This window comes from Triplophysa dalaica, chromosome 11 (genome assembly GCF_015846415.1).
Source record: "Triplophysa dalaica isolate WHDGS20190420 chromosome 11, ASM1584641v1, whole genome shotgun sequence".
In the NCBI taxonomy this organism is placed as follows: domain Eukaryota; kingdom Metazoa; phylum Chordata; class Actinopteri; order Cypriniformes; family Nemacheilidae; genus Triplophysa; species Triplophysa dalaica.
Window position 1 is genome coordinate 901,560 of NC_079552.1, and position 25,594 is coordinate 927,153.

Consider the following 25,594-nt stretch of genomic DNA (forward strand, 5'->3'; position numbering starts at 1 on the left):
GAGTGAGATAGAGAGACATCATGTGACGCAGTGAGCACCTGATGAGATGCTCTGATGATGATGGGATGTTATTTGCATGGCAAAAGAAGCTCAGCTCACGATCAACTCCCACACAGATGAATCACAGAACATCAGGAGAGAAAGTGTGTCGGCACACCGGCTCATTTATGGGCTGACCATATCATTCAGTATCATATCAGTAAAAAATCTAATGTAATCCAGTTTTTGGCTCACGAATAGCGCCACCCGGTGGCCACCTTACCTTAGATATCAATGAAAAAAGAACAATTTTCAGTTTGAGAAACAAAGTTAAAAGTTAAAGGGTTAGGATGACCTTATGACAGGATTTGTTTTTGGTATTTTGTAGACAATCAAGGAAATCCACTAGCTCATGAATGTGTACAATACTTGATTTCATCCTCGCACAACTACAGGCAAATTATTTCAGCAAATAAGCACGGCTGTTAAAAACGTGAATGTTTAATGAGAGCAGCAGATTACTGTGACCTTTACTGAAGCAGAATATAAAACCACGAGTGTCATAAAAACACCAGAAAACAAATGTGAACAGACGGAGCTTTTGTACACACACACAGAAAATATAATACAAAAGATTATATAAAAGAACACGGGAGGAATCTGCGTTAAAAACATACTGTAAAAAAACAGCAAACGATCCTTCATTTTCTAGGCACTTTGAGTAAACGTCAGTATTGACCTGTTGAAAACTATTTCATCCAAAACATGCACAAACACACAACATTCACACATACACGTGATCCCCAGACAACATCCTATTCATCACACATTCACACCTGACCTTTCAGGATATATGTGACCCCTGGATCACAAAACCAGTCTAAAGTAGCACAGGAACATTTTACATTATATGGGTCAAAATTATTATTTTTCTTTTATGCCAAAAATCATTATGATATTAAGTAAAGATCATGTTCTTTGAAGATATTTTGTAAATTTCCTACCTTAAAAACTTTTATTTTTTGTGAGTGGATGTCCTGCCACAGTGCCTAAAATTAATAACTTCAAAGGCCATTTTCTCAACAACAAAAAAAATCACTCTTTAAACTGTTGTACCTCAGCCAGATATCGTCCTCATCTAATTACACATACAACATTAGAAATCTTATTTATTCAGCTTTCACATTATGTAAAAATTTTCAATTTCAAAATATTGAGCTAAGACTGGTTTTGTTGTCCTGGGTCACATATGTGGATTTTGTGTTTTAACTGAGACAGACAGACGGATGATACATGCGATTATGGTTTACGTATGCAATTTAAGGCATTGCATCTCTATTTCTTACAGTAACGCAGTCTCCTGTGAGCACCTCGACCCGACAGATCTCACAGCATATTACTCAGCAAATACATCAATTATAGCTTAGAATTTCAGTCTGTAGAATATAATCATTCACCTTACACTGCGTCCTAACACACACGCGAGATAAAAGCTTTTCACCTGTTGACAGGACTGCATAGCTGTGTTTTTTAATACATATGATGGACTGTGATTGTCGTGTTGTGCAGCAGGTTTACTTTCGTCGTGGACGGGTGACGTCACAGCGTGTGTGACATCAGTGTGTTTTACGCACAGTTTTGACCCATAAACACGTACCACAGCAATTACTGTACATACTACAGACTCGAGGGATGTGAGCCCTCCATGTACAGTTGTGTTCACGTGTCTGTGTTTGTGTGATTGTCCTGTGCTGACAGAAAGTCCCTGAGGTTCCACTGACACAACACCACCGTCGGGTTGAAGTAACGCAGCGAAACGGTAAACGACCGTCGTCATGCCATTATTAAGGCAGATTGAGCTCCCTGGATCTAAGCGTGTGTTACACCTCACACACACACATGGTTTTAAGATGGTCAAAGTGATCTGGACACAAACTCTAGTGTCTGAAATGTGCAGGATTGAGTCTCGACAGAGTCTCTGATTGTAGCAGTGAAACATGTGATGATCCATTAGACTTTAGTGTCTGTGGGTATGTGTGCCAGAGTCCGGGCGATCTCGCTGAAACCGGGTCGTTCTTTAGGGCTGGACGCCCAGCAGCGACTCATCAGACTGCAGACAGCGCTGGGACAGTTCTCTGGAGGACACCCACTCAGTTTTCCAGACTGAAGAGCTGAAAAACACAGAGGACACAACAGATCTTCATTCAGGACAACAGATTCAAGGAGTGTTCTGAGTCTGAAGTAGTGAATTGTGCTTTCGGCGACACATGAGAAGAAATGAAGAAGTTTAATTGATAGATGCAAGAATGTTATGAGAACTTTAAGATGTGAACGTGAGATTTAAGAGAAGGGGGGATGAAACACTCTTAAACTTCTGTGGGATGTTAGATTTAATGTTAATTACAAATATAGATATAGAGAAAGTCGGCACGACTAAGCTTCAGTAATTTGAAAAGTTTTAATCGACTTTCACAAAACGTTTGACAAATGTTCACTGTCTGACACAAACACACAGAGCTGATCTGTCCAATGAGATCAGACAAGGGATCTAAGAGACATGTGATGTGCGATCAGTACTTTGTTCACCTTCCATCACGTTGTCATCATTAAGTGAGTTGTACGGTAGTTCACCCAGACTGAAGACCTCCCACATGAGCACACCGAACGCCCAAACATCTGATTTAGCAGAGAAGTTGTTTTCGAATACAGCCTCAGCCGGGAGCCAACGCAGAGGAATCCAGGCCTGTCTGTAGTGATAGTACTCACTGAAACACAAGCACAGATGAGACACAAACACAGCTGCTGTAATACATGCATCTGAACACAAGATGGTGCTGTTGAACATTCAGAACAGTGACCACATAAGAACAGATGAGTTTCTAACCTGCTGTAGACGTCTTGACTGAGACTCAGAGATGAAATCTTCACGTGTCTTTGTCCGCTGATTAAACAGTTTCTAGCTGCCAGGTCTTTATGCACGAACCGCTGCCTTGATAAATGATCCATCCCATGAGCCACCTGGGCACAGATGGACACCTGCAGAGACAGAACACTACATCACACCGGCACACATACAAACAGAGTTATATCACAGGAAATGAACTCACTTTAGTTTTAGTGCTGATGGGATGGGATTTGAGTTTGTCATCAGTACTTCTGGAGATCCTGAGAAACTGTTTTAGGTCACCCTGAGAAATAAGACGAAACAATCTGAAGTCATCAAACATTTACAAACATTAAAGTTCAAATATACTGGTCAAATTTTTCCAGATATTTTCATATACGTGACACAAACGCACTGGAGCGCTAATGAAAGTCATCATGACATTAAGATGATGTATCAGGACATTATGATGGGTTGTTATGTACCAGTTCCACATATTCCAGTATCATGTAGTGTGGTTGAGAGTCTCTGCAGAGTCCCAGCAGACGCACGATATGAGCGTGATGAAGTCTACTGAACATCTCCAGCTCTCGTCTGAACTCTGAGCGCACCGACTCGTCCGAGTTCTCCAAGCTCTTCACCACGACCACAGACTCCTGCTGACCCTCCTCGATGGCCCGCGCTTTAGCCAGAAACACCTCGCCGAACACACCTTTACCTGCGCACACACACACACAGTTATATATGAGGAGGTGATGGGTGGGTTTCACAGCGTCATGTATATGAATCTCACCCAGAGCAGTGATGGTCTGCAGATGTGTTCTGGGAAACCGGAGTTTGTCTGTGTAGTTCTGTTGTTTCTCGGCTGATGTGGTTGTCAGGTCCGTTAAAGGTATTTCCTCATGAATCTCCGCTCCTGATTGGCCGTTCTGCTGAGGAGCGCCACCTTAAATAAAAACACAACGCGGATTGAGACCGAAGACACGCACCTTCCCTTCAACAAAACATTTCTGAGCGCATGAGGGTCTGACTCATTTCATCGTTCACATCATCTCGTTTTTAGAAATGTACATTTCTCACCGTTCAGACGCTCCATCTCAGGCTCTTCTGCGCTGCCACCCTTCTGCAGACGTTTGGCTTTGCGTCTCTGTTTGCAGTAAAACATGAGGCCAAGCACAGCGATGATGTACGCTACAGCCACGGCCACAGACAGAGCGATGGTCTGAAACATCTTAAACTGACTCTTGTCCTCATCTTCATCACGTGGGTGAATGGGCTTCTCTAAGGGAAACACACATGAACGCTTAGAAGAAGAAGAACACATCTTTCATCAATAAAATCAAGCGTGTGTGTATGTGTTACTCACCCACAACATACAGTTGTGCCGTTGTGTCTCTGATGTTACAGTTGTTTCCAGCGATACACGTGTACACGCCTGTGTCATCTGTGGTGACGTCACTGATCACCAGCGAACCGTTGGGCATCTTCTGGAACCTGAAGACAAACACCATCGATCAGCTCAACAGGAGACCTTTGCTCGAGCAGCGTCTGATAGCACCGCAATGGAAGCGAAACTGCCAGCGTTGAGTGTGTGAAGTTATTTTCGGTCGCGGAAGTAAGGGCATCATACTTAAAGTGCACTTCCTTTTCCAGGATTTTCAATGTGAACGCACACAGTGCAGTAGAACAGTGCATAAGTACGCCATTTGGGACGCACCATATAAGATTAACATCTATTCCTCAAAAGCTGCAGCAGACGTGTCAGTGATTGTAAAGTGTGTTAACAGGTTTGCTGTACCTGCTGACGGGGGTGCTGTGGAGCAGTCTGTCCTTCAGCTTCCACTGGATGAAGGGCGGCGGGTCACCTGACGCCTGACAGTGAAACACAGCCGTGTGACCCTGATATACTGTCGTCTGCTCGGGCACCAGCGTAAACTCTATATGAACTGATCCAACAGAGAAACATCAGACACTGTGAGTGAGGAAGCATGTGTTGATGCGCTTTACATTTACGAAACTTAAGTCACTGTAATAAAGTCAGAGTCCCAAATGTTTCATGTCATCATGCACGTCACACGCATGCACACACACACCTCCTACAGTGAGGTTAACATGTGCTCTGATTTCTCCCTGCACACTGTTAAATGCGACACATGTGTAATTTCCCCCGTCAGCTCGAGTCACTGTAGAGAAACGAAGAACTCCATTCTGCTGATGCATGTGAGGAGGAAGATCACGACCATCTGCAGAGAGAGAGAGAGAGAGAGAGAGAGAGACATGAGATTTTGACGTCTCGACAACTGAACACACACACACAACACACACAGCAGTCAGTAAGAGTGAGAAATATGTGGTCACTAGAGGGCGACAGCACGATGGGTCAGTAGCGCTTCAGTGATCTCTGGGGTTTAGAGAAGACAGTTTGTGCTGCTTCTGGGTTTATTATTAACCTTTATTTAATTAAACTGTAAAACTGCTTCCATCTGCACATTATACACATCAGTGTGCTCATAAACCTGACTGCTATATGAGTGTTTGATTCTCCTCTTGACTTCCAGAGTAATGATCAAGACACTATCAGTGTAAACACACTACTCTGTCTGAATAGGAGTACAATAGCATACAGGAGAATATAGTGGGGTGTGGTAGTGTACAGAAGAGAAGTGCAATGTACAGCAGTATATTGTACATCACAGTAGTGTACACTAAGATACAGTAGTTTACAGTAGAGTACACTAGTGTAGTGTATAGTAGAGTACAGTAGTGTGCAGCGCAGTATCATACAATAGAATAGAGTAAAGTGTGATGGAGTAGTGAGTATTGTGCAGTAGTATACAGAACAGTGTGTACAGTAGTATACTGTAGATCGCAGCAATGTACAGTAGAGTACAGTATAGCACACAAGTGTAGTGTACACTAGAGTACAGTAGTGTGCAGTGCAGTATCATACAGAGTGGGATGTAGTGGTAGCTGACAGTAGAGTACACTACAGTAAATTAGATTACAGTAGACGTGCAGTGTAAAGTAGTATAGTGTAGATCACAGTAGAGCAGTGCACAGTAGAGTACACTACAGTAAATTAGATTACAGTAGACGTGCAGTGTAAAGTAGTATAGTGTAGATCACAGTAGAGCAGTGCACAGTAGTGTACACTACAGTAAATAATATTACAGTAGACGTGTAGTGTAAAGTAGTATAGTGTAGATCACAGTAGAGCAGTGCACAGTAGAGTACACTACAGTAAATTAGATTACAGTAGACGTGCAGTGTAAAGTAGTATAGTGTAGATCACAGTAGAGCAGTGCACAGTAGAGTACACTACAGTAAATTAGATTACAGTAGACGTGCAGTGTAAAGTAGTATAGTGTAGATCACAGTAGAGCAGTGCACAGTAGTGTACACTACAGTAAATAATATTACAGTAGACGTGTAGTGTAAAGTAGTATAGTGTAGATCACAGTAGAGTAGCTGACAGTAGAGTACACTACAGTAAATAATATTACAGTAGACGTGCAGTGTAAAGTAGTATAGTGTAGATCACAGTAGAGCAGTGCACAGTAGAGTACACTACAGTAAATTAGATTACAGTAGACGTGCAGTGTAAAGTAGTATAGTGTAGATCACAGTAGAGCAGTGCACAGTAGTGTACACTACAGTAAATGATATTACAGTAGACGTGTAGTGTAAAGTAGTATAGTGTAGATCACAGTAGAGCAGTGCACAGTAGTGTACACTACAGTAAATAATATTACAGTAGACGTGCAGTGTAAAGTAGTATAGTGTAGATCACAGTAGAGCAGTGCACAGTAGAGTACACTACAGTAAATTAGATTACAGTAGACGTGCAGTGTAAAGTAGTATAGTGTAGATCACAGTAGAGCAGTGCACAGTAGAGTACACTACAGTAAATTAGATTACAGTAGACGTGCAGTGTAAAGTAGTATAGTGTAGATCACAGTAGAGCAGTGCACAGTAGTGTACACTACAGTAAATTATATTACAGTAGACGTGTAGTGTAAAGTAGTATAGTGTAGATCACAGTAGAGTAGCTGACAGTAGAGTACACTACAGTAAATAATATTACAGTAGACGTGCAGTGTAAAGTAGTATAGTGTAGATCACAGTAGAGCAGTGCACAGTAGAGTACACTACAGTAAATTAGATTACAGTAGACGTGCAGTGTAAAGTAGTATAGTGTAGATCACAGTAGAGCAGTGCACAGTAGTGTACACTACAGTAAATGATATTACAGTAGACGTGTAGTGTAAAGTAGTATAGTGTAGATCACAGTAGAGCAGTGCACAGTAGTGTACACTACAGTAAATAATATTACAGTAGACGTGCAGTGTAAAGTAGTATAGTGTAGATCACAGTAGAGCAGTGCACAGTAGAGTACACTACAGTAAATTAGATTACAGTAGACGTGCAGTGTAAAGTAGTATAGTGTAGATCACAGTAGAGCAGTGCACAGTAGAGTACACTACAGTAAATTAGATTGCAGTAGACGTGCAGTGTAAAGTAGTATAGTGTAGATCACAGTAGAGCAGTGCACAGTAGTGTACACTACAGTAAATAATATTACAGTAGACGTGTGGTGTAAAGTAGTATAGTGTAGATCACAGTAGAGCAGTGCACAGTAGTGTACACTACAGTAAATAATATTACAGTAGACGTGCGGTGTAAAGTAGTATAGTGTAGATCACAGTAGAGCAGTGCACAGTAGTGTACACTACAGTAAATAAGATTACAGTAGACGTGCGGTGTAAAGTAGTATAGTGTAGATCACAGTAGAGCAGTGCACAGTAGAGTACACTACAGTAAATAAGATTACAGTAGACGTGCGGTGTAAAGTAGTATAGTGTAGATCACAGTAGAGCAGTGCACAGTAGAGTACACTACAGTAAATAAGATTACAGTAGACGTGCGGTGTAAAGTAGTATAGTGTAGATCACAGTAGAGCAGTGCACAGTAGTGTACACTACAGTAAATAATATTACAGTAGACGTGCAGTGTAAAGTAGTATAGTGTAGATCACAGTAGAGCGGTGCACAGTAGTGTACACTACAGTAAATAAGATTACAGTAGACGTGCAGTGTAAAGTAGTATAGTGTAGATCACAGTAGAGCAGTGCACAGTAGTGTACACTACAGTAAATAAGATTACAGTAGACGTGTAGTGTAAAGTAGTATAGTGTAGATCACAGTAGAGCAGTGCACAGTAGTGTACACTACAGTAAATAAGATTACAGTAGACGTGCAGTGTAAAGTAGTATAGTGTAGATCACAGTAGAGCAGTGCACAGTAGTGTACACTACAGTAAATAAGATTACAGTAGACGTGCAGTGTAAAGTAGTATAGTGTAGATCACAGTAGAGCAGTGCACAGTAGTGTACACTACAGTAAATAAGATTACAGTAGACGTGCGGTGTAAAGTAGTATAGTGTAGATCACAGTAGAGCAGTGCACAGTAGTGTACACTACAGTAAATAAGATTACAGTAGACGTGCGGTGTAAAGTAGTATAGTGTAGATCACAGTAGAGCAGTGCACAGTAGTGTACACTACAGTAAATAAGATTACAGTAGACGTGCGGTGTAAAGTAGTATAGTGTAGATCACAGTAGAGCAGTGCACAGTAGTGTACACTACAGTAAATAAGATTACAGTAGACGTGTAGTGTAAAGTAGTATAGTGTAGATCACAGTAGAGCAGTGCACAGTAGTGTACACTACAGTAAATAAGATTACAGTAGACGTGCAGTGTAAAGTAGTATAGTGTAGATCACAGTAGAGCAGTGCACAGTAGTGTACACTACAGTAAATTAGATTACAGTAGACGTGCAGTGTAAAGTAGTATAGTGTAGATCACAGTAGAGCAGTGCACAGTAGAGTACACTACAGTAAATAAGATTACAGTAGACGTGCGGTGTAAAGTAGTATAGTGTAGATCACAGTAGAGCAGTGCACAGTAGTGTACACTACAGTAAATAATATTACAGTAGACGTGTAGTGTAAAGTAGTATAGTGTAGATCACAGTAGAGCAGTGCACAGTAGTGTACACTACAGTAAATAATATTACAGTAGACGTGCGGTGTAAAGTAGTATAGTGTAGATCACAGTAGAGCAGTGCACAGTAGTGTACACTACAGTAAATAAGATTACAGTAGACGTGCGGTGTAAAGTAGTATAGTGTAGATCACAGTAGAGCAGTGCACAGTAGAGTACACTACAGTAAATAAGATTACAGTAGACGTGCGGTGTAAAGTAGTATAGTGTAGATCACAGTAGAGCAGTGCACAGTAGTGTACACTACAGTAAATAATATTACAGTAGACGTGTAGTGTAAAGTAGTATAGTGTAGATCACAGTAGAGCAGTGCACAGTAGTGTACACTACAGTAAATAAGATTACAGTAGACGTGCAGTGTAAAGTAGTATAGTGTAGATCACAGTAGAGCAGTGCACAGTAGTGTACACTACAGTAAATAATATTACAGTAGACGTGCAGTGTAAAGTAGTATAGTGTAGATCACAGTAGAGCAGTGCACAGTAGTGTACACTACAGTAAATAATATTACAGTAGACGTGTAGTGTAAAGTAGTATAGTGTAGATCACAGTAGAGCAGTGCACAGTAGTGTACACTACAGTAAATAATATTACAGTAGACGTGCGGTGTAAAGTAGTATAGTGTAGATCACAGTAGAGCAGTGCACAGTAGTGTACCCTACAGTAAAGCAGAGTATAGTGAGTATCAGACCTGTTCTTCTCCACAGTATTGTCGGCGGCTCTCGTCCTTGTGCGATGCAGCTGACGCTGTTCTCTCTGTCCTGCTGCAGGCACTGCGACCGCTGAGGGACGGGGGTGAACTTCAGCTTCTCTGTAAAAGACATCAGAGATTCACACACACGTGTCCTGACGGCACACTACACACGCGTGATATCTCAACACAACAAACCTCCCGAAGACAAAACAATGATAGTGAAGTGAACAACAATCACACATGAAACTCACCCAGGATAAAGACCTGAGCGTGTGCGGTGAGAGAGCCGCCCTCACTCTTACACACACAGCTGTAGGTCTGAGCGTCGTTCACCTCCGCGCTGTTGATCATCAGAGTCCCGTTAGAGAAGAGCTTGTAGCGAGAGCCCTGAGGAGACACACGGAGCATGAATGAGACTGACAGATCAGAGAAAAGTGTGGTTGATGAATCACAGCAGCTCACCTCATTAGTGATGGCCACCTTCTTGCGGTACCATGTGACCTGAGGTTCAGGTGTGCTCTGGGCGTGACAGTGCAGGTAACCGGGTTGACCCTCTTCTATGTGTGTGTCCTGAGGCCTGACAATCCATTCTGGAGAGGCTGTAACACACAATTAAAAAAAGATTTAATTCTTTGACTATTCTGTGATTTTTTTGCTCTTCATTGGTTAGTATTTCTGCGTGTTTTCCCCAAAATTGTAGTTTTGTGATGAAACAGTCGTTAGGTGTTCTTGTTTTACTCACTGGCTACGGTCACTTCCAGCTCCTGCTGTCTCCTCCCTGCTTTGTTCTGGGCGACACATGTGTACACACCCGAGTCTGATCTATCTGTGCGATTGAAGATCAGATCCCCGTCTCGCTGATACACTCGGCCCTCGGACAGCACACTGACCCCTACACGCTCCCACCACACCTCTGGCTCGGGTAGACCCCGCGGCGGGTCACAGCTCACAATCTCTCTGTTGTTGGTGGAGAAGACCCGAGTCATACGCTCGCCCATGTCTTCAATCTCTGCAGAGAGACAGATGAAGATAAACATGACATCAAACACACACTCACTGATCTGAGAACAACATTACACACCGCAAAAAAAACACATTTTGATCAAACATTCTGTAAAGGGACCTGAAAAACTCTTTTAGTTGCATGTATTGTATAGAGTTTGTGTTTCTGTGTGTGCTTTTAGTTTATGTAAATAGTATTTGTGTGTGTAGGAGTACGGTTAGTGTGTATGTGTGTATAGTGTTTGTTGTTTTAGTTTGTGTACTGTGTACTGTGTACTGTGTGTGTGTGTGTGTGTGTGTGTGTGTGTGTGTGTGTCAGTGTGTATATACAGTAGAATAGTATGTATGTGTGTGTTGTGTAGTGTAGTGTATATGTGGGTGTGTTTGTTCTGCGTGTTTTGTATAGTATGCGTTTGTTTTTAGTTAGTGTGTGTGTGTGGTAAGTTTGTACGTGTGTATAGTGTTTGTTGTATAAGTGTGTTTGTTCATTTATAGAGTAGCATAGTATGTGTGTGTATTGTATACAATAAGTGTTTTGAGTTTGTGTATATAGTATAGTGTGTGCGTTTGTGTTTTTGTGTGTGTATAGTATTTGTGTGTGTAGGAGTATAGTTAGTGAGTATGTGTGTGCATAGTGTTTGTTGTTTTAGTTTGTGTGTACTGTGTGTGTATATAAATTAGTATAGTATGTTTGTGTGCGTTGTGTAGTGTATGTGTGTGTCCGCGTGTGTTGTATAGTATGTGGGAGTTTTAGTGTATGTGTGTGTGTGTGCATTTATAGAGTAGCATAATGTGTGTGTGTTTTCTATAGTATGTGTGTTTTTTTTTGTCAGTGTACAGATTGTGTGTGTGTATATAGTGTATGTTGTTTTAGTGGGTGTGTACCGTGTGTATATATATTGTATATAGTTTGTGTGTGTGTATATAGTGTATGTCGTTTTAGTGTGTGTGTACCGTGTGTATATATATTGTATATAGTTTGTGTGTGTGTATATAGTGTATGTCGTTTTAGTGTGTGTGTACCGTGTGTATATATATTGTATATAGTTTGTGTGTGTGTTTCTCACCTGAGATTCTGAGCTCAGCTTCCACATGCACATGTTTGTTGTCTCCATACCGAGCCAGACATTTATACACACCTGTGTTACGCTGCCTGACCTGTGTGATGTGTAGTGTGCCGTTAGAGTACACAACAACCCTGTGAGTGACACAAACACACATTGGTCAATGTCATTTTAACATTTAGAAAACACCAGCACAATAAACAGAAAAGTGCTGTTCACACTGTGCTTAACCCCGGGTTATCTTTTATTCATTTGAGAAAGTAACATCGGCTTTGGCATAAAACAGCCAAAATGGATTTGTGGCGTCATTTTCCCCAGAAATTTGAACAAAGAGGTGTTTGGTTATTTAAAGGGACCACACACTTTTTTTACTCAGTCAGTTTTAACGCTGCATTATTTATCCAATCATAACGGTCGACACCCCAAACATGCAAATAATAATGTTAACCCAGGGTTAAGTGATGGACAGTGTGAAACATCAGGGTATGAATACTCGGGGTTATCTCTCAACCCCTGGTCAATTATAGTCAAAACAGATAACCCAAGATTACCGGGGTTAACCCGGGGTTAACCATTTCAAGTGTGAAAATGTGTTTTTTGTCAGGGTTTGATCTCAATATGTTTCTTAAATCCCTTCAGCGAGCCTCTAAAACCCAACTCAACATCTTTAGCTCTAGAAATAAAATAAATGTAGTAATATTCATCATCATCATCACACAGTGAATAATGAATGTGTCGAGCAGCAGTGTAAAAGTGTGTTTGAATCCACAGGACAGAGAGGTCTACAGTCTCACCGTGATTTATTCACAACAGGTTCTGATTCGTGGATCCACTCGATCACAGGCGCCGGTGTGGCTCGAAACTGACAATGAAACACGGCCTCCTCGTTCCTTAAGACCACCTGATCCACCGGAGCCATGAGCACACGAGGAAGAGTCTTATCTACACACACATTTAAAGAAAAAACAACACATGTTTTTATTTCATCATTAGAAACATGAAGTCTTGTTTCTACCGCTGATCCGGACAGACGGGTGTCTCACCCTCACAGGCCTGTCTGTGCCTCTGAAGTCAAGTGTGAGGATTATTTACACATTCTCTTTCTCTCAGTTCCTCTCCAGCTGTAATTTTCATGCTCTGTCTGATCTCGTTATTCCACATCAGAGCTTTTATTCTCTCTGCAGGTGTGTGTGTGTGTGTGTGTGTGCGTGAGCTGCACAGGTGGCTGATGGGAAGGCGGATCACCGGGGTGTCAGTTTACACCACTACAACTTCCTGCTGTGTTGTGCATGATGTGACAAATGCATGAGAACACACCTGCCCACAAACACACATAACTGGCCAAAACACTTCTATCTGCACATCTACACACACACACATGTGCACGCATGCACACACACAACTATCACAGGTATGACATCACTATTACACAGACATGTGTGAGGGAGAACACAGATGTGTGCATTAGTAGTGTGTGAGTCTGTGCATTGTGTGTTGAACAGTGTGTGTGTTATATATGTATCTATGTGTGTTTGTGCAAGTGTATATATATTATGTTTGTGTGTGTGTTGAACAGTGTCTGAGTGTGTGTGGATTGTGTTTGTGTGGGTGCATATGTATTATGTTTGAGTGTGTGTGCGTTGTGTTTGTATGTGTGTCATGTTTGTTTGTGTTGAACAGTGTGTGTGTGTGTATTATATACAGTATGTGTGTGTATGAATTGTGTTTGTCTTAGTGTGTATGTATTATTTCTGTCTGTCTGTCTGTATGTGTGTGTGTGTGTGTTATATGTGTGTGTGTGCATTGTGTTTGTTTGAGTGTATGTATTATGTTTCTGTGTCTTGAACAGTGTGTGTGTGTGTTATATGTGTGTCTGTGTGTGTGTGTGTGTGTGTGCGTGCGTGCGTGCGTGCGTGCAGTGAACAGTGTGTGTCTGAATGTTGTTTGTGTGTTGACGTGTGAGTTTGTGTGTCCCGCGCACGCTCATAATCTTACCGATGATATTGAGTGTGGTGTTGCTGTTGCTGCACACTTGACCTGCAGCGTTACGAGCACAACAGTAATAAATCCCAGAATCCTCTGGGGTGAGGTCACTGAGCGTGAGGATTCGGTCTTTCACCGTCAGCTGAACTGTGTCTTTGAACCATTTGCTGCTGGGCCTGAACACAAACCAGTAACACATTAAATCAACATCATGTTTACAGTGTGTGACTGTAACAGTGTAGCAGAGTAATGTTGACTGTGTTCCTGAGGCTGATGATGAGAGTGATGTTGATCAATACTGATGTCAGGATGCAGGGCTTTTCCTACATAAAGAAATTGGAAGCGGCCACCTCCTTTAACAGACTGTTATTTGTAACTGCAGTTGCGGCCTTACGCCACAGCGGAGGCGCTGTTATGATATCAGCACAATGAGGGGCTACAAAAAGAGTTACAGAACAAGAGCAAGCAGTGTCTCACGGCTGTTTGTTTTGCATCAAAGTACGTTTCATTTTTTTTAAATGTCTTAAATTAACATGACGTCCATAATTGTAATGTCTTTAGCTGTGGAGTTGGATTGTTGTGTATACTGAACACAGCGAGTTAGCCAGTGTGAACACAAATTGCGTTCAGAACGACTCGCACACTAATGACTCATTTGAACCGATTCGTTTAAACTATTGAACTTCAGTCACTAGCGTATATCACTGAAGAATCACTGAATTATATAAAGTGAACCACAGAGAATGAATGTGAATGACCTTTACTCATTTAGTAAAACTGGTTAACCCACTTAAAGGTCCGTTAGGTCTACGTGTGTGTGTGTGTGTGTACAAGATCAGGTTGGCACCACCTCTGCCTCATCTTGAGCCAGACAAACACTGGGATGTAATGTGTGTCAAAGACTCACCGTGGATGTCCATCGATGTGACACTGCAACACGATTCGCTCGGCCTCCTCTATCTCCGCCTCTGAGGTGGGCTCATTCATGGTGACCGCACCCCTCTCCAACCCTAACACAACACACCAGATCAATTAATAAACACCTCTGATCAACTCTGCAGGACACACTGAGAAGAACAGACAGAACAATAAAAGAATAATAAAGGAGGTGAGAGAGAGAGAGATTCACACAGACGCCTGCAGCAGCATTAATATCTTAATGATCTTTTTCTCATTAACTTTAATTTAGTCCGAGTAAAAGTGATGAAACCACGAGGTGATGAAATAAAAAATGGAAAGAGAGACAAACACAGAATGATGAACATCATTAAGAGATGAAAGCGCAGGTTCAGTGTGTGTCTCAGTGTTTTGTGTAAGTGTTTTGTACAGTGTGTGTGTGTTGATTCAATGTGTTAATCTCACACACATAATTTAGTGATGATGAAGATGTTGCGTGCGAGTCGAGTCGCCTGTACGTCTGCAGAGACTCAATTTACGTGCTTCAGTTGACACACGCTGCCAGTTTGTTTGTCCTGATGCTAATGTGTGTGCGATTCCTGAGGGAGGACTTGAGATAAACACGCACATGCGCACACACGCACACAAGAGCACACACACACACGCACGCACATGGACACACACGGACACACACCGCTCAGACGGTCTTATCGTCCATAAATATGTAAAGAATGACTTACACAAAGAGAATGAGAGCTGTATGTGTGTGTGTGCGATTCATCAAGGTCAGTCGGTGATACAGTCGACCTTGTCACATGACATTCTCATCAGCCTAAAGGATCATGGGTAAGTGTCTGTACGGTGAGATTAACTTTTGCTTTGGTCTGAAGATCGGCAGTACTGTCTTCAGCCCATATGAGTTAAATGACTAGTTACTCACTTCACAACAATGCATGTAGAGCATAAGAGAGAGAGTGAGAGAGTGAGAGAGTTTGGGCGAGCGAGAGAGACTAAGAGAAAGAGAGAGAACGAGAGACAGAGATTGAGAGAGTGAGAAACACTACACAAAATCATGCCAATGAACTGCATTTACACTGAATACTGAGTGAACAAAAAGAGAGAGCGAGAGACAGAGAGAGAGAGAGAGAGAGAGAGAGAGAGAGAGACAATGACATTGTACAGACTCTGTGATCCCAGTTTAGTCATCGAGACGGGCCAGAGGAGACAAATATGGAGCGCTCATGAGGAGAGATTGTGTTCTCACTGCAGTCTGAGAGTGATAGAAACAGAGCTGCACTGAATACCCAAAATATCTAAACATCAGAAATCAATACTATCTCAAAATTAACAACATATTTCCACATTTTACAAACGGCACCCCAAATGAAAAACTTCTCTTTATTCTTGTTGAAAAAGAAAAGTGTGCAAACAAATTTGCAAGATTTGTTGCCTCATGCCATCTTATGAGGGACTAAGGGGCTGAGTCCACCGAGGCGCATCGTTCTGCCCAAAGTTGAGCATTTTTCAACTCAACCGGCACTGATCGTGGGAAAAACGCATAAAACCAGCGCCAAGCATCGAAAAAAAATGTCAACTGATGACTTCTTTTAAAAGTGCGCCGTTACGGTTGAAAACAATTGAAAAATCAAGGTGGCTGCAGGCATAAACGCCTCAGTGGACACAGCCCTTAACTGGCTAACTGAGACCAGGGGCTGGTTGCATAAACTGACTAGACTAGTCGTGACTAGATGTTAGTTGTCTTATTTGTTTCGTGTGCATGCATACATCTACTTCTATTTAATGCAGGTGCGGTTCAGGTCGAGGTGTGTATGTCACGGGTAGGGTCGGGTACGGAATGAAAATAGTGATGCTGTCGGGTGACGTGTCGGGTGTTCTTATAATTACTGCGGGTCTACAAAATAGGGCCCATGCAGGACTCACCTCGGGTCATTTGACAAGAGAAAGTGGCACGGCTCACATTTCCCGCATGGTTTTAGACGAAAAATGTGAATATCCCCTAAGTGGCTTTAGATAAAAGGGTCTGCTAAATGCCTTAATGTAAATGAAACATAAATGAGCATATTAAAAGCCCCTTCAAATCATCATCTCCATGACATTATTTAAAATTATATCTACAATTTTTAGTTTTCAATTATCTTCATGAACATATGATCATCATTTGATATATCACCCGACATGATCTCATGAATTCATGAAACCCAAAACCGTGAAAAGTTTGCTTTGCTCATAGAGAGACAGCAGGAGGTCAGTCATTACGGCTCTGAATCCTCCAGCGCTTTCAAAAACTACAAAGACTTCAGGAGATAGAAGTGTGAAATGAACGTTGATGATCTAGACTGACAGCAGTAATCACACGTCTGCGGTCCAGACAGCAATTAACACACAAAAGACTTTTCAGAGATGCTGGACAGACTCGCACTCACCATGAAAGAGAGAGAGAACATGAAAGCGAAAGACAGAGATTCTGTGTTTTTGAACATGACGGACCATTAGAGAGCTTTGAGAAACGGAAAGTGTGAATTAAAACCAGAGATGGAAATGTGAAGTGTTGACTTCCAAACACAAACGCACATTTAATATTGAAGGAAGCGTTGGAGGAGGTCACCATCTCTCCAGAGACGCTGTTCAGGGCCACACACTGAAAGGTGCCCGTGTCTAAGTGACGATCCACCGCTGTGAATTTCAGGTTACTGCCCTCCTGAAAACGACGCTCATTGTCCCGCACGGCCCGACCGTCCTGCATCCATGAGTACTGCACGACCGCAGGGTCACTGACCTCACAGCCCAGGATGGCACTGCGGCCATGAAGCGCGTCCTGAGACACTGGCTCTTTAGTGAACTGCACAGATGAAGCCTGCAAACAAACAACTGTGAGAGAGAGAGAGAGAGAGAGAGAGAGAAAAGTTTTAATTATTACAAATGATATTTCATATTAAGATTTGTAATGCATTAAATTATGAAGTTATTCTTCCATCAGTAGATCTCATTCCTCAGGGTTTTCCCTGCAAAGAGAAATTGGAGTCGGCCGCCTCCGTCAAATGTCGTGCCGCCTCGGACTCTCAGGGTGGGCGGATCGATCCTAACATAAAAACATTGATACTAATGTGTTTTATTACTGTTTTATTGATTTACTAATGTAGCTAAAAATTGTATAATGAAAAAAAAAACTATTTCCCATACACCCAGTTTTCACACGTTGTTCCTCTCTGCCCTGCTGTGTTTTGTAGTCCGCTATCACGTGACTCAGCAGCGCCAAGCGCACGCACGAACTGCCGCAGTCATCGAAAAGAAGAGGAGCGTCATGTGAAGTTTTTCACCTCGTATCGGTCAATAAAAACACTGCGAACTGCGATGTATGACAGTGGGCCTTAGAAAGCCAAAGATTGAAAGTACTTTATTATTTAAGCACTTTATTTAATCTGTTTCTCAAACAATTGTGTGCACTTTGTTTATAAATTCAATTTGAATAGTCTAATGAAAGGGAAACATGTCAATAAGGTAGTTATTATAATAGTTCTATAATTTCTTCTTATTACGGTTTTAAAATCTTTGTTCTTCAGTAATAATTTTGTCCACCTTGTTTTTTTAAAGCTTGAGAAGTTGTACTGGGATAGGGAGAAATTGTTTTGTTACATTTTGGTTTTCTGTTCTGTTAATCTGTTATTGTTACTATTTTCCAGTAATAAATTGGTTCTTTTCAGTCACTAGCAAATAAAGGAGATCATTGAATCATTTAAAGTGAACCACAGGGAATGAATGTGATTGAGCTTTGATCATTTAGTAATTCAGTTGGCTATTGTGGGGCTGAAAAGTTAGTTCAAAATTATTGAAAAGCTTTATTTGATTAAAAAATAAAGCTTTAAAGTTTGGTTGAATAAAAGGAAGGCTACTACTAGGATGGCCTTGTAAACTAACGGTTCTGTATAGCGTCTTGACCAAATGTTTATATGTGCTCCTACTTGTAAGTCTCTTTTGATAAAAGTGTCTGCCGAATGAAAAAATGTAAATATAAATTAATAACTGTCATTTTCATCCAATTTTATTAGAACTTTGAATATGTCAAAGTCACTTTGGTTAAGCCAGTTAAAGGTACGGTAGGTCTAGGTGTGTGTGTGTAAAAGATCAGGATGGCACCACCTCCGCCTCATATTGAGCCAGACAAACCCTGTTCCTGACATGAAAATAAAGATAATAGTGGGTCTCTGTGGGTGCTGAACGTTTGTCAGACCTGTTAATTGTTTAAAGGACGCTTTATATTGTCCAGTCAGATTTATTAATTAATAATTATACTGTATATAATTCATCAAAGCAAGATATTTTAAAGGATGTAGGTAATTGAACACTAGACAATATAAATAAAAGAGTCCCATACAGGTGTTAAAAGTTAATAAACAATGACAGAATACATCTTTAAGATCTATTTTATCTTGGTTTGAAAGCTTAAAAAGAAGCGGTGATGAGAGATCTACAGACCACCTCTGAGACGAACAAAACATACAAACGTTCAAAAAGAAGCAGGTTTCCATTATTACTAACATCTCAAAACAGTCCCAGACGGTCCCACTTTTCATGTTGAAACAAGCTTCTCTTGAGAAATGGACTCAAATGACTGTGATGTTCTGTCACGAGTGACAGATGTGTAATGTGTTATCACAAAGCACTTCATTCATGTTCAGTTAAGCAGCGATCGTCACCACTGACATCTGCCATCAACCTCATCACACAGTGAGTGCACAGGTAAAGTCCAGAGATGCAGATCAACATCACAGCGTGGGCTGCGTTACCTCAGGGGTTCAAACGGGCCACCCAGACTCTCACATTACTACAATATTACCAAATAACACACATCTGGATCACAAACAAAGAGATGTTGTGTTTCTTATCTTCTGATTAGATACTGATTAGGGAGAATGTTTACTAAAGGAGCTTAGTTCCCCATTTCATTAATATCTTTAGGATTCTGCACAACAAATATCAGAGGATTAAAAAAGATATCTTGAAAACATCTCTTCTTATGTTGAAACGTCTGTTTAAAGTAGTGCAAGCGGACGCTTTACTACAAATCTCCCATAACTGATTCTCTCTCATGTGGTAGTAACCAGTCTCCGAATTTTGTTCTTCTTCAGTGGAACACAAGAGAAGATATTTCGAAAAATGTCTCTGTGGTTTTGTGTTCGTAAAATAGAAGTCAATGGAGTTTGGTGTTGAGTGATCATCAACATTCTTCAAATATCTTCTGTTGTGTTCGGCAGAAGAAAGAAACTCACAAAGGTTTGACATGACATGAGGCTGAATAAATATGAAAGTCAATTAATGTACGCAATCGCCATCAGCTTGATTCAGGCATATTATTTCACAGTTTGTATGAGTATAGTTTGGAGTATAAACTGATGCCGAAAGGAAGAGTCTTGATTATTTAAAAGAGAAAATAAACATCATTGTTCAAACCGGCCCTGCAGAAACAATAGGGCTGTTGGCAGGTCAGTCGCTAGTTTCCAAACACAGAAGCCAAGATTCAGACCGACCTTCATTCAAGCCATCCTAAGCTCCAATAAAAACCCATAAAGAAGAGTACAGGAGCATCGGACGGCATTTATTCTGAGTAAATCTACACTAACTGTTATTTGCTTTCTGGTTTCTTTACTGGAATCATGGACAACAAAACATGAATATGAAAAACAGATCGATATACAGCGCTCTCAAATGCAGAGACAGCTGAAGTCAAGATCTCTGTGTGGATGGACTGAGATTCTCCTCGGAAAATGATGGCGGATCTGTTTGTCCATGTGTCGCCTTCATCTGTGGATTTAAACCATCCAGAAGGAGATTTCAGTCTCCGAGTTCTGCCAGAAAATAAGTGAAAAGACGAAAAGGAGCCGATGAGAGCAAGACATCATTACAAACCTGTTCCATCACTGATGGACAAATACTGAGCACTGGTTAATGTTTACTGCAAGAAAAATGTTCAGAATGTTGAACGAAAACACTGAGATGAGAAAGACCTGCAGACTCAGGCCACGTTTACACGATGAAAAACAGTTTCACGTACACACGACAGCGTTATCAAAACGGTCTGTATTTACACAGATCCAGGAAAACGGATAAAGACGGTGTAGTATGGACGCCAGGCCAGTGGATGGCGATGTTGTTGTGTGAAGAAACAGGACGTGCCTTTGCACATACTCATGCACAGTTATAAGCCAAAATTGCTTTTTAATAACGCTGGTTGAAGTATATGTTTGTCTAAAGTCTGGCGGATGTAAATAATGTGTCTGCACTGATCTTATTGGAAACATATATACATAGAAACATTAATACAAAGTCGAGCAGATAGAGCTCACAGTACGGGAAGATGCCATATTGTTTTGGCTATACTCGCGCGGCTGAGTACTTAATGCGCATGCACGTGACGTCATTTTCAGAGATTTCCGTCTTGCAGTTTACATGAAAACGGAAACGGCACCGTTTTCAGAAAGTTTTCAGTCCTCCTAAACGCCGTTTCCGTCTAAGCAAAAGGCTAAAACGTTTTAGTTAAAAAGGTGTCGTATAAACAGAATCTCAGGAGGCGCTCAACAGGAGACAGAAATGATCAAAGATCTTCACCGGCTGCTTCTGTTCTACTTTTGAATCAAATGTGACTTGTTGTGCAAGAAGAGACTAAAAATGAGGATTTTTGTAAATGAAACTTCATAATTAAATGTCCGGTTGAACGCGCAGTTGCTGCAAATCTCATCTCGAGTGTCTATAGAGTCTGGAGTACTATTGGATATTTTGAATCTTCAAAGAGTATTTAGTTTGATCACATTTATAAATGAGCGATACAGCTGTTACTAAGAAAAGTTGTTTCGTAAGTGTGTTCGAAAAAAACTTTCTGAAATTTATACAAAGCTTGGGGGAGAACATCGAGCACAGAAATACTACGTCATACATCCAACTCGTTTTTTGACAAGTTGTGCAAAAAGACACAATAACACACGAGCGCGCAAACAGAAATGCGAGGAATGCTTCCAATTAGAGCAGTTCCTCTTCTATTATCTCTTATTTGTAAAGAGAGAGAGAGAGAGAGAGAGAGAGACTCTTGTTGAATCTCTGCCTCATGCTGACAGTTAATTATCCACCTGCTCTCCCCACTCATTCACCTGATGCTGACAATACACTTCCTGTGTGTGTGTGTGTGTATAATGATGTGAAGAAACACACACACATTCACACTCTCCTTCTCTCTCGCACACATGCATGCAGAGGCCCAAACATGCACACCGACACAAAACAGACACAAACAGACACACACACGCATGCTGAGACACACGCGCAGGGGCACACACACTCTCATGGAAGCTGAGCTACACAAATGCATACATGCATGCACACACACATGCACACACAACAGACGCACTCACACAAAATAGACTGACACACGCAGACACGCATGCACTCTTTTGCGTCTCTGTTTGCTCTGTAATACAACCGTGGACGACGTCTTATGAACAACTCGAATCTCTTGAAAAGCCCACAGGACAACTGAACAAGATTTACAGTAAATGAACACCTGACACCGCACAGACAAAGAGCAGGGCATCATGGGAACATGGCCAACATCTTCAGGAATGAGAGTGATGAATGATCTCACAGCTTACAGACATTTACACACTCATGTTATACAAGAAAACCAACACAAGAATCTGACTCGCGCTGACAGAATTACATACAAACACACAATGTGAGTGCGCCTCTGACTTTAACTGGAAAAAAACATTCGTGAAAATAACTTGCAAATAAAAGATGCAGAATAATAAATTATTACATTATTTAATGTATTTTACATTTATTTATTGATCAAATCTGCGTGGGGAGAAAATGCACATTCATGTCGAAACAATAAAGATTCAGTCATCAATTAATCTCTCTCTTGTCTTTGTGAACCTGTATGAGTTTCTTTCTTCTTCAGAACACAAAAGAAGATATTTTGAGAAATGTGTTGTTTTGTGTTCATACAATGGCAGTTAACGGGGTAAAATATCTTCTTTTGTGTTCTGAAGAAGAGAGAAACTCATACCGGTTTGAAATTACATCAGGGTGAACTAACGATGACAGAATTCACATGTTTGGCTGAACTGTTCCTTTAAACGGACACACGGGCATCTGGAATAAATACATAATATGAATAAAGTTTAAATTCATGACTGACAGGAAGTGACAGGTGAGATTTGATGTGTTTGTGAATCATTGCTCTGGGGAGGCGACCTCTGTAAACTCCTCCCCCTCAACCCCGGGATGAATTCTGAGAGCTTTATGGACCATCACTGTACACTTTTGATAACTCATTTATCTTCTGCCCTTCATCCCCACACACAAACACACACAATCACACACACACACAGTTTTACATCAAAACATCTCTGCAACTTTCTTTTCATTCCAGCGAGGAGGGGGTTGAAAACAAATCCAAGCCAAACACACACACACAGACACACACACACACACACACACACACACACACAAATACACATACACACACATACGTACATCACACACAAGCACGCGTGCGCGCACACACACACACACACACGCAAACACACACACACACACACGCAAACACATGCACACACAGACGCACACACACATACAGACACTCACACAAGCACACACACACATGCAAACGCACGCACATGCACAGACGCACACACACAGACACACACAAACACTCACACACACACACAGACACTCACACACACACACAGACGCACACACACAGTTTTACATCAAAACATCTCTGCTACTTTCTTTTCATTCCCGCGAGGAAGGGTTTGAAAACAAATCCAAGCCATACACACACAAGCTCACCCACAGACACACACACACAGGGTCATCTGATACAAGTGAGACTAACCCCTTCCCCCTTCATGAGCCATTTTGCTTCGATTTCACTTGAAACCCCCCGACCGGATTCATGTCAGAGTGAATCCCCCCGCAGCCCACACATGTCACATGACCATATAAAGTATCAGAATGATTGATTTTTCCTGCACAGTTTTGTCCATACACACAAGACGATAGCTCCGGTCAGATATATGTAGTCACAGCCTCAGGAAACACAAGAGGTGTTTTGGCTCCTCTGTGTCTCAGAGAAATTCCAAAGCACTCAACTCCTGAGCGTATATCGATCCGTCCGGATCTACTGGAAAAGCTTGACTAGACCCGCTATTGGACGATTCCTGGGCTGAGAGGCCATCAGGAGCTAATGGACTGAATAATGAGAGCGAAGGAAAGAGCCGGAGAGCAGGACACACCGTTCTTAAAACCTTAGCAATCAAATGCGCCAAAAATACATCTATGATAGTGTTTATGCTGAAGTATGTGGGGGTGGACTCTCATCGTGTGTGTGACTGGAGTCAGGCTGTTACCACGGTAACCAGAGAAGATGCCCGAGTCCCTGGAGAATGAACCGTGTAAAGATCAAAGGTCAATTAGACAGTATCTTATTTCTGTCATTGAAAATAAATCATGCGAGCCGACACAAAAGTCCAGCGTCACAGCTCACAGACTGATTTGTGTTCGCAGGAGTTTGTCTTATTAAATAATATTAAATCATAAATAAAAATATTGAAAAATATAGCTGCAAGCAGCAACTAGGGGGCCAAGCCCAACCACGCCCCAAAGGGAAATATTTTGGACATGTCAGATGATTAAGTCTAAAAACACAGGAAAAAGCAGTAAGAAGAACGCAAGAAAATTGCTTAAAACTTTTGACCAATAGGTGGTGCGGTCACCAAATTTGTATGAGGCAGACAAGATGTGACAGTGATGATGCATATCAAGTTTCGTGTCAAAACTCAAAAGTGTTGCGAAGCCACGTGATGAGCTCGCCTTAGAATGCTTTAAAGATGAATACAAGAAGCATACAATTGCCCATCCTAGGTTATTTGAATTAATTCAAAAGGTTCTATACATTTTCTTTTTCAAACCTACAACTTTCTATATATCAGGCTGCTTTGCAACAATGTAAAGTTTGACAACTTAAAAAAAAAAAAAAAACTGACAAAATTATTTGAAAAAGAAAAATGAATATAGTACCCAATTTCAAATGGTTTCCATTTAAACACTATTATGAATAAGCTTTTTCCGTTACAAAATTCCACTTGTAGAGTATTGGGCATGATTTCAATAGGATTAATCTGCCACCCACAGGTATAATCCATCACATACCAGTAGATATTATAACAGTTTCCATTACAACCAATACAATCCCCATTCGAACTATTAAATCCATTACATGTTCTATTGTGTTTTGGGCAGCTTTCCTATTGATTTTTTCAGCAGGATAAACAACAGTTTAAAACGAATTCAAATGCAAAAAACACAATAAAAATTTGCAAAAATAAAATAATTGGAACATTTCAAACCACAATATGTGTTTTAGTCCATATTAGCATATAAATTAGTCCATGCTTTTATTACGCTAGAGTTTGTTTTATTCATACTCATTTTAGCACATTTGCAGTGTTGTAAATGGAGAATAAACTAATGTGTTTTCTAACAATCTAATCATCAAATCATTTAATGCGATGCGCGGCTAGCCGTGGATTATCCAGTTTATACCATGGTCAAATAACAAATTCAAGCAGTTCTTGATGTTTAGTGTCATTTTTGATCAGACAGTTGAAAATGAAAGTTATTTGCGTCAGTAAGTTTCAAATGTTATCAAACTGACTGGAACTACATTTGCATTAAACTGTTTTAATGCACACCTTCCAGCCAATCAGAATTGAGTATTAAAACAAACCATGGAATAACACAATATATTTATTGTTTTTTGAATGCCGGCACATGATCAGAAATGATGCTTGACCTAACAAACAGAACTAACTCTAACACACAAGCCTGACGATTGTACATGAGAAGATGGTCGAACAGTATGTACATTAGAATGATTTAATGCACAACAGATGCTGTTGGTATTCTGTGCAGTGAAGAATCTGAGCTCCGTCTGTTCAGCTCCGCCAGACA

The 25,594-nt window shown here is 41.0% G+C and overlaps 1 protein-coding gene across 1 annotated transcript in view; it reads right to left on the bottom strand.

Annotated features, from left to right (window-relative positions):
- Positions 1–462: 462 nt before the first annotated feature.
- ptk7b (protein tyrosine kinase 7b) overlaps positions 463–25,594 on the bottom strand; it is a 38,049-nt gene continuing 12,917 nt past the window's right edge. Inside the window, exons 2-20 of the mRNA XM_056761394.1 lie at positions 17,159–17,455; positions 14,577–14,679; positions 13,682–13,845; positions 12,481–12,628; positions 11,690–11,820; positions 10,363–10,629; positions 10,083–10,219; positions 9,872–10,007; positions 9,618–9,737; positions 4,957–5,106; positions 4,662–4,809; positions 4,230–4,357; positions 3,944–4,144; positions 3,657–3,809; positions 3,349–3,581; positions 3,087–3,167; positions 2,864–3,015; positions 2,566–2,744; positions 463–2,150 (exon numbers count right to left, since the gene is read on the bottom strand). Of these exons, the coding sequence (XP_056617372.1) occupies positions 1,990–2,150; positions 2,566–2,744; positions 2,864–3,015; positions 3,087–3,167; positions 3,349–3,581; positions 3,657–3,809; positions 3,944–4,144; positions 4,230–4,357; positions 4,662–4,809; positions 4,957–5,106; positions 9,618–9,737; positions 9,872–10,007; positions 10,083–10,219; positions 10,363–10,629; positions 11,690–11,820; positions 12,481–12,628; positions 13,682–13,845; positions 14,577–14,679; positions 17,159–17,455 (3,089 nt within the window). The 3' untranslated portion in view covers positions 463–1,989. The remainder of the gene's footprint in view (positions 2,151–2,565; positions 2,745–2,863; positions 3,016–3,086; positions 3,168–3,348; positions 3,582–3,656; positions 3,810–3,943; positions 4,145–4,229; positions 4,358–4,661; positions 4,810–4,956; positions 5,107–9,617; positions 9,738–9,871; positions 10,008–10,082; positions 10,220–10,362; positions 10,630–11,689; positions 11,821–12,480; positions 12,629–13,681; positions 13,846–14,576; positions 14,680–17,158; positions 17,456–25,594) is intronic.